Source organism: Morone saxatilis, unplaced genomic scaffold (assembly GCF_004916995.1).
Source record: "Morone saxatilis isolate NCDOM2014 unplaced genomic scaffold, NCSU_SB_2.0 Contig12, whole genome shotgun sequence".
Taxonomy (NCBI): Eukaryota; Metazoa; Chordata; class Actinopteri; family Moronidae; genus Morone; species Morone saxatilis.
The window spans coordinates 14,217,166-14,227,378 of NW_023339674.1; the positions used below are offsets into that span (position 1 = coordinate 14,217,166).

Sequence of the window (10,213 nt, forward strand, 5' to 3'; positions counted from 1 at the left end):
GAGATGCCTTCATATTTCCTTTAATAATCTGTAAAAGGAATTTAAATTGAATTATGAATTTAGTAATCATCTCCTTGCTTTGTTTGCCTTTTAGTATTGTTTTATCATGGACTTTCTGGACTAAACAAATGTGAAATATGTTAAAAGTAAAGTAAATAAAACAACTTAAATAATGTGGGGCACAACGTCTTACTGTAAGTGAATCCTAGTTAGTAATGTGATTATCTTATTTGACTGAGGCTGCTTCCTGCAGCTGTTATGATGAAATGTTAAATGTTATAATTATTAACTCAAAAATAAATATATTCAGAGGTAGATTTGCTGGGTGCAGAAACATCAGTACATATAGTACCTCTGTCAGTGTGTCCTTACTCACCCAGTATGCTGGAGTTGGTGAACCTCCAGGCTTCACTGTAGGAGGTGTAGGGCGAATGGCTGTAGGTCTGACCCGAGTAGTCTGCACCTGCTGCAAGAAAAACTTCATCAAACACTCACATCCACATAAAAACACATCGATACAACAAAGGAAACATTCATTATGAAAAGGCAAAAACTGAGACGTCGCCAAGAGCTCTATAGAGCCGGGTTGTTTGTGTGTGTGTGCCAGCATCTGCTCAGCCTTAGCTCATAATTCACCAACAGTTAGTGCAGCCTGTAAACCATTAATCTGTGGTGCAGGTGGATGGCTGAGGGTAAAATCCCTCGGCCCAGTGGTGCGTGCATGCAGCTAGCCTCTACGCCCTCTTCTCCTCAGCACTCGGCCCCTTGCATCGTTCAGCCTCTGCCCTCTGAAATGCCCTCCTCCTCCTCCTCCTCCTCCTCCTTCCCTCTCCGTCCTACACTTCCTGCTTTAGCCTCTTTGGCACTCCTCTTTCTTTCTTTTCTCTTTTTTTAACATTCCAATATCTAATTGGTAATTATGTTGGCTGGAATGAATCCCTGAGCTCCCCACCTCCTCCTCCTGTCCTAACCCCCCCTTTCACTCAGTAATTGTGTAGCAACGCTTCCTCACAGCGAGCCCACCAGAAAAATAATAAATCAGACCCTCTCATTTCGCGCTTCGGAGGGCAGACTTCAAATAAAAAAAGGCACATCACACACACACACACACACTCTCACACACTCTTTCTCTGGTTGTATGCAGGCATCCTGACGTAGACACACACACACACGCACTCACCGAGACCCACACAAAGATGCACGTACACACACACATACACCACAAAGACTCAGACACACATACATTACATACAGTAAGTCAGAGAAAGAAATAAGATGATTCCATCTTCAGATAATCCTCTGCAACTCTCCAGAGAGGCAACCAGCTTTTTAATTTGACACATAGGGACTAAACCATCTTCTCATCCAACTATTTGTGGTCAGTGGGATTTCCATGGGGTAAATCTGTACATGCATGTTCTGCTTACCAAGATTAGGAGATCCTGATGAGCCAGCCCTCGGTAGAGATTCTCTCTGCGTGGAGAAAATAAATAAAGACAAGGGCATTCTTTCAAGTTTTTTTGCAGCTGAGTGACAGATTACAAAATGCCTAGAAATTGCGGTCTTACTGTACTTTCTTTACAGAACAGACTGCTCACATGGCCAAGGACTATGCTTAACAAGCAAAGTCCATCTCAGACAGATTCATAAGAGTAGACAGAGGCACGTAATCTTTAGTCGAGTTGTCTCAGAAGCCCTGTCCCGAATGAATGCACAGCTCTCCCTGCCAAAAATGGATTTATGCTTCTCTGCTGAGGTGCTGCAGTAGCTACATGTGGAGGCTTTGTTGCTATATAGACAGTTCCTCTATTGCGAATATGTACCTCCTTCAAAATGTAACAATGAAAACGTGGAAAAAGCCAGAACTGTAGTTGCAGGTGCAGGAAGTGTTTGCTGATGGTGAAAACAACATTCTTTCAATATATAATTAATGAAAAACACTGTCTGATCATGACACATGTATTTAGTGTCACAGTGATGCTACAACACAAAATGTGTTAAAACCATAAACTATGCAACTGTTATTAAAAATTGCCATCATAAGCATCTACAGCAAGACTGACAATATACTGCAGCAACAACAAAGGATACATCTATTTAAAAAGGTCCAGTGTGTAACATTTAGGAGGATCTATTGGCAGAAATGGAATATACGGTAATAACAGGTGTGTTTTCATTAGTGTATAAGTATAAGAATCATTTTGTTTTCGTTACCATAGAATGAGTTATCTACAGGGGAACCACTCTGAAATTCATTGTCTGTGCTACTGATCCAATGTCTGACCATGTTCATGTATATACCTAGTCTATCTGCAAAAGAATAGAGCACAGTGGAAGTTAAAGTACTAAGGATGACTTCACTATAGCCTTAGGTCCTGTTTTTCTACGCTCCAGTGTAGTGTTTACCTTATTCTTGCTGCTGGTGCACTCACCCAGCAGAGACTTGCAGCTCTTGTGAACGTTCACAGCACAATCTGAAACACAGCAGGACAAGAACACAGAGTCAGTGTTGCATTAGATAAAGAGTACACAGTGTATAGAGGCACCAGTGGTGGCTTTTGGATTATAATACGGATGGGAACTATGACACAGTAAACCAAGTTTGAAATTTCAAAACCAATCCAACGGCCCCTGAAGGCAGCATTCAAAGCAAAAGGCTGTGATTCAAACAAAGCATTTCAATGGTGCTGAAACAAACGCCTGGAGGCAGAGCTTTTTCAGCTGCCGCTATCAACAATCACAAAGTCAAGTATTTGTTTTCAGACAAATATTTTCATCACAAAGTCAAAGAATCACTTCTAGCTCCATGAGACTGGTGCGGCAGTAATTCTGTGGCTTGTTTGTTTACATGTACAAGATACAGATTCACACAGTCAGGAACTCCCTTTTTCTCCGTAATAAGTTTCTCTTTTTATCAACCTTCCTCCCTGCATGGAAAACAAAGCTTCTGCTCAGGTTTAAATGGAATGACTGATTGTATCTCTGATGTTGAACATAGATACACATCATAGTTGTTTTGGAAAAACATACTGTGGGAAGTAAGTTCTACTCAATTACTGGAAAGAGAAAACGCTGGTAAAACAAAACAATTAAAGCCTTCAGCCCGGCTACATACTGTATAAGGTAAGCAAAGGAAGCTTATCCAGAGGGACTAGGCTGGCCAAACAAATGAAGTTATTACTATGCAAAGTCTGGTCCCAACCCAGCCAGGTAAAACCAGGCTGACGTTGACACAAAACACATGGCCATCAATGCAAAACCTACACAGATGTACACAAGTGTGGAAATACATATACAGACTAAAACAAGAACTGCCTCTATGTGTAGAGCTTGATTTAATGCAGCAATTAGTGAAAAGCAGACGTAAACCGACTGCACCAAATGGGTCATTCAAAACTGAAAACCACCAGGGTAAAAAAAATAAAATAAAGAAATGTGTGAAATTAGAAATTACATTGTTTTCTGTGTGTGTGTTAAAGTTTTCAGATTTATTTTTTGTCATTATTTTCAGTTTACCGGTAATTAGTTATTTTCTCAAACACGTATTTCGGGTTCATGTGGAAATCTAACTCAAACCTGACCAGTAACTTCTGCTTATAGCAAGTAACAAAGTGAACGTTTCCCCAACACTGCCCCCCTTTACATTTACCCTGTTACACAAGGCACAAGGCAGTACGGCGATTGTTTGAATCTGGTTGCATAGCTTGTTGACAAAGGTGGCACTCCTGTGAACAACACAGTTTAAACATGACCAATACTAGCAACTTCCACTAACTGCTGTACGGGCTTCTGTAAAGGCCTCTATTGCTTATTCCTCTTGTCTTCCTCTGTGTGCTGGTACAATGGAGACAATGACAAAAACTCTTCTTCCTGTGCAGTAAAAGGCATAAAGCCGTAAGAGATAATAATTTGTGTGCGTGGGTGAAGTTAGAGGTATTAAGAATAGGAGAATATACTATGCGAGTCCTGTGAGAGTGTTATTGTAATCTCATCTATTACATTTCAGATCTAGCCCCAACGACTTATTCTCTTTATACTCATTTCAGTTCATTCATAATCTCTAACCTACCCCCTCCCTGTCCCTTTCTCTGGTAATAAATGAACAATCACTGGCTGAGCTGAAGGAAACGAAAACAGAAACTGGCTTCTGCGTAATCTTCACCAGCAGTGCTGTGTCCCTCTTTGAGTTGGATCCAGCAGTACTGAACTGAACCAGTGCAAGTCCACTGAGTCCCAATGTGGACACAAAACATTTACATTTAATTTAACACTTAATTTAATAGTGCTGTATTTTTGATTCTGAATACAAACAACAGCATTTCAGAAACGATTACTTCAGATTAAATTATCCACATCAGATTTCACTGAAAATATTGTGTTTTTTTTACCTTTATAGCAGTTAATGGGCACAGAAGTCAGTAAGCCAACAAACATCAGCAGTCAAGCAGCCAGACCCGGAGATAATTTTCCACCTCGCTCCAACTAATATGTAAAATTCCAGCCTCTCTGCCAGCCTGGCTCTTTCAGACAAGAAGCTAAACAAGCCTTCGATGTCTAATCAAGCCTATCAAGCCTGTAGTACATCTTCAACAAAGCCCTAACACACTGACTGGGCAAGGCTGGGAAAAGTATTGCTAGGAACAGGAAAAGATAAGAGGACCTGATAGGTAAGCAGATCTAGATTAAATAAAATAGCCATGTCATTGCAAAAACATCCCTTCAAGTCATCGCTGAGGAACCCAATAGTAAGCTATTTCTGTTGAGGAATGTGTAGTAGAAGTGATTGTACTCAAACTGCTTTCAAAATAAATGCTGCTTATTGGAAGTAAAACAAAAATATCCTCAAATAAGCAAGAACAGTGTGTCTCCTGTTTACTGATATGACAGAGCTTATCAGCAATGACTCGCTGCAGCTACGGTACAGACCACCTCGACGTTAAGGCAAAAGCACAGTGTGTGATACCCACGGTGAACATATACTAATGCTGCTCCGCAACTAAAAGATCAAATTATACACAGCTTAAACATGAGGACATTATACACCGCCATAGTGATTTATATCATCATGTGGACGTATCGGGTGGGTGTCGACCAGCTCTGCTACTCTTGAGCAATGGGATAGGTTCCACTCACTCGGGCATGTCAGCAGTGCTGTGGTTTGCAGCTGATCCACGGGACACTCAGCCCCCATCAAAACCACCACCACACCCAGAATCTGCTGACTGGGAACTACCCTATCACACAAGAAGCACACTTGCGGTGCACAGTGCACAGTTCTGTGAGTCACTCAATGAGCTGCGAATGCAAATGAGGCCTAGCTCACCACTGCGATCGACAGAATGGGAGATAGGCGGCATTTTCTTTGGCTTAGGTACTCTTACTCTAAATAAAGAATGTGTTTCCTCGCGTCATCTTATGGTTATTTTAACATACAGCCTTCAAACACGGTCAAATTCAACACAGTATGAGGAGGAATTGTCATTTCCAAGACTGATGATTCGTCACATTAACTAGGAATTGTGTGTACTTGGCGTATGTATTTGTAGATGCTGGTTTTGATTTGGTTAATTAAATATTTATACTTACTCGTACAGATTTTACAAGCTGTGTTTCTTATGATGGAATTACGCAGTAAAACTTGCTTTGCTGGTGTAAAAGGACACCAACATCTGCACCGTTAGACGAGCAGCCAAACAGCAAGAAAAAGCCAAATCGCACGATCCTTTTCACGTCATCTGTTTCTTTTTGTTAGACTTTTCAGATTGCAAAATGCTCAAAGGGAAATGTACAGAAAAAGCACCAATACTGCCTCAGTCTAAATTAAATGTTTCAAATCATATTGGCTAGTGTGAGTGTGCAGTGTTTTCTACGGGCCACAGCATATCATTTTAAATTCACATGTGCCAGGCAGCATTGTTCGGTGTATGCGGAGTATTAACAGCATGTCGTCTCAGATGGTGCCATCCCACCATCTGAGGCGACACTAACTTGGGGGAGTATTCGATATGTAGGTTAGGCTACATTTTTTTCTGTGGTTTCAATGGTAGACAAAAAAAACCCATGTTAAACCACAAGTGCCCTCTACTGCTCAGTGAACTTCTCAGAAAAAAACCTTGCTACCACAAATAGTAAACCAACTTAGAGGAAACGACAGCTGATTCGAAGGTACTACTTTCTTACACAGCAGCCAAAAACTGACATCACCCACTTCCTGTGTGTTTATATTTGTATTACGTGTTTATTTCCTGAGACAACAGTGACACGAACATTAACACTCGGGGCAAACTCTGAACCAGCCCATGACATCAAGCAGTGTAACAGGAGGAACTGGGGCTTGGGGAGCTCTCGACTCAGTGAAGCGAAACTCAAAAAGGAGGGTGAAGACCAGCTGCGTACAGATACTACTAGAAGATAAAGCTTGGGGGGGAAAACCATGGCAGAATATATGTAAATCTAAATAAATGCACATTGTCTAAAATCAACTTACTTCTCCTCTGCTGATTACCACCCTTTAAGGGGCTTCACCTGACCAATCAGGCATATAAATACCACGAATAGTAGATGATAGTTAAGAAGTGAGGGGTACTCAGGAGACGTGGAGGCAGTCAGACCTTAACTCGTGTAAAAGGGCAGACACACACACAGAGAGAGAGAGAGAGAGAGTCAGGCATGCTGGAAGGCAAATCAGTGATGCATGGAGAAGTGGTGTGCTAACAGGGTGAGATGGGTGAGAGCCACAGTCAGTGGAGTGGGCTGTTATGCACCGGCAGACCTGCCAAGCACAATTAGCACCATGTGACCCAGTCAGAACAGAGAGGCAGAGGAGGAAGAAAAGCAAGAATTTGACACTCAAGAATAACATCATTTAACACATCGAGGATTATGGCGTTTCATAATACCGAGCCAGTTAACTTAGCTGCTTTGGTCTCCGAGCCAACTATAACGGGGGTGGAGAATAAACACAGACGGTAGCTTCTACTTCCACAGCACATCAGCCATTTCACTGTGGACGTGAATAAAGGTCCTGTCCTCCCTTCATATATATATGTGAGGCAACGTGTGAGCCGGCTGACATAAATAAATAACAAGTTATCTTGGACGCTAAAGGAAGCTAACAATCACCTGTTGAGCTTCAGTCTGCAGCACACACACACACACAGAGACAGAGACAGAGACAGAGAGAGACAATAAAAACTGAAGTGAAGTTGTGCAACATTCAGATACGAAGACCAGCCCGCCTGCATTATCGTTTATAAACTTTCTCTTTGAGCTAATTAAAGCTAAATGCTAACCCGTCGTTTTTTTCAAACAGGCTAACGCGCTAAGTGGCTAACAGTTAGCGGGCTATGTCGTTAACAGTGACTGGGATTTAATTCAGTTTCTGACACATTAAACATCGACGAAACTTTTAAAAAAAGTGGGTTCCCCTCGTTAACACGCTGCCCTCAACGCAGCCCCAGCACCCAGCCCTCAGTATGTGGTGGTGATAGGGGGGAGTAAACACAAGAAGCGGCTGGTTTTGGCTGTGATTAGCATTTAGCTGCCTGGTTAGCGGTCAGGATGCCCCGAGAAGAGTCCATTGAGCCGAACAACGGGGGTTTATCCACCTGATCCCGCTGCAGACCATCGCTGCCTCTTACCGGGTTTATAGGAATCAGCTGCATCCGAAAGGAAACGTGGTCTTGCCCCGGTGAGATAGATAAATCAGTTCAGTCCATTGAGATCAGCAGCAACAAGTATCCCACATTGTTGGTTTTGTCCAGTTTTTGTGTCCTACTCTCTCTCTCTCACTGGGAACAATCTCTGGCACACAAACGACGCATTCCACAGGCTGATTCTCGGCTGAATCCCCACAGGGCTTGGTTCAAATTAAAGGGACACTCACTTGTTTTCTCACGCCTGTATATACATATATGTGTGTGTGTGTGTGTAACAGCACAAGTGTCAACATTTAGGATTAGTAACTTTATCACTCTCAAGAGCTGTGTTTGATGAATGGGGAATCGTCTTGGAGAGAAAGCAAGAGAGAGACAGAGAGGGAGAGAGAGATGTGTTATTGGTTTCTGGTTAATGTCTAAAAGGAGTGCAGTGCAGGCTGAATCACACTGGATGTGTGGTGCCCTGTGTTGCCTCCTGAAATAGTCCAGAAGAACTTTGTTTAATAAGCACACTATTAAAAACAATCATACATTATATCCCCTCCCGCCAGACTGCAGGATTTATAAAATGTCCTGGACATATTATGGCCTTTGTCTCCCACAGAACAGGAGGAGCAAGGAAACTTATTAGGCTTCAGCTGTTAAATAATGAAGTGGTAGCACAGAATGACTAACCGCTCTTCTCCTTGCACTGCTGGAAATAGTCCAGTGAAAATGAAATAGCGTGAATATTGCAAACACTTCTGTTTCCTTGTTCTTAGTTTGAAACTGTCTTTGGTGATGTGAAATTCCACCACATGGTTTAGGAGAAGAAGGCCTTCGAATTACGAGAATGTCAAGATTTGTGTGGCATAAGTCCACACAGCTCATTGGACATCAGTCTGAGACTCTATCATGAGGAAATACCCTGTGGGAGTGTAAAAGTATCATATTTAAACTAACTTGTGTGCACTTTAAGACCCATGGAAGATCAATAGAGAAAGTCTGACTTTAATTATAATGTTGCATCATCATCAAGAATGACGCTTTAATTTTAATAAAGATAAAAGACCTAATTTTGTTTTATTCCTATTCCAATTAGATTAAGTCAGAAGTTGTCTCTTGTGCGTATCTGTGTGCAGTAAATAACTAACGTGCAAGAAGTGGAGGAATATAACTACATTGTACATTAACAATCCTCAGGTTACATTCTGAGGTACTGGTTCCATTTTATGCCACTTTATGCTTTACACTCTGTTGTACTTTTTAATGCACTTATCTAACAGCTGCAGGTACTTTACATTTTACATAGAAAACATATGATCAGTGTAAGTGTTATGATTGTATAAATTAAACTACCTAACCTGGCAGTATATAAAGTATTTCAACATTAAAATGCTGACACATATTAATGCATCTGTAATAATATTTAAATGATTTTTTAGCACTTTTTGCACATTATTAAACTGTACATTTGATCTTTTATATATATATATATATATAGTTATATATATATATTATATTTTGTTCTAAGATGTTGCTTGTATTAATATATGTTGTTTGTATTATCTGTGTTTGTAAACAAAAATGATTTCCCCCTGGGATTATTAAAGTATTTCTGATTCTGATTCTGATTCTGATGATACATATGATCCTACCCAACATACTGCATTTCTGCATAATAAGTACTTTTACTTTTTGATATTTTAAGTACATTGGCTACTTTCACTTAAGTAACATTTTAAAGGGATAACTTTTACTAGTAATGGAGTAATTAAAATAGTATTAAACTTTAAAATTGTTCAGTCAGTGCAGTATGGAGACAATTAATGGCTAATATAGTATTTTATAAGTTGCTGTTTAAGGAAATGTGAATATATGTTTCAAAATTAATCTAAACTAGTACAACCTCAGACATTGTACCTATTACCAAAAGCTGTGGTAAGAATTATAATACACAAATATCAATTTTACCCATTTGATCAGTTTAAACTCTTTTGATTATATCATAGATAATTGGCCTTCTTTCTCTAAATTATTTTATAATAAAAAGGTATCACTCTACTGCTATTTCAAACTACTATCAGTCTGACTTCCTGGATCAGACTTTTTCCACTGCGCTCTACTTTCAAACTATTTTGTGTGTCTTTCGTTGTGTTGCCAGCTTATCAGCTGCCCTGTAGGCTGCATAGGAGTGGCATAGGAGCGGCAGGAAAAAGGGAGCCGCAGGGTGTTGAAATGTCCTGTACAGGTCTTACTCCGTGAATGGACACACAAAGCTGTGGCTGCCTCCAGACAAAGCAGGGCCTATTTTCTCAATGTGAGAGTTTTGTCCGACACACAAAAGACACAGGAAATGTGAAGAATATTTCAAGCCAGAGCAACAGAGTTAAGGCGTGCTGTAGGGTAACATAAACAACTGTCAGAAGATGCTAATACATCAGATAACACATCTAAACAAGTGAGAGAGTTGTGCAAAACTCAGACCCACAGTTATGATGCGGTGTAAAAAAAAATTAAGAGAGCACGTCAGTTTGTGTTAGTATGAACTGACATACAATGACAATGATTCCTTT

The 10,213-nt window shown here is 40.6% G+C and overlaps 1 protein-coding gene across 1 annotated transcript in view; it reads right to left on the minus strand.

Moving 5' to 3' along the window:
- arhgef18b (rho/rac guanine nucleotide exchange factor (GEF) 18b) overlaps positions 1-10,213 on the minus strand; it is a gene marked incomplete in the record, with an annotated part of 42,893 nt that overhangs the window by 22,619 nt on the left and 10,061 nt on the right. Inside the window, 2 exon segments of the mRNA XM_035653641.1 lie at positions 1,428-1,473; positions 2,407-2,474. Of these exon segments, the coding sequence (XP_035509534.1) occupies positions 1,428-1,473; positions 2,407-2,474 (114 nt within the window).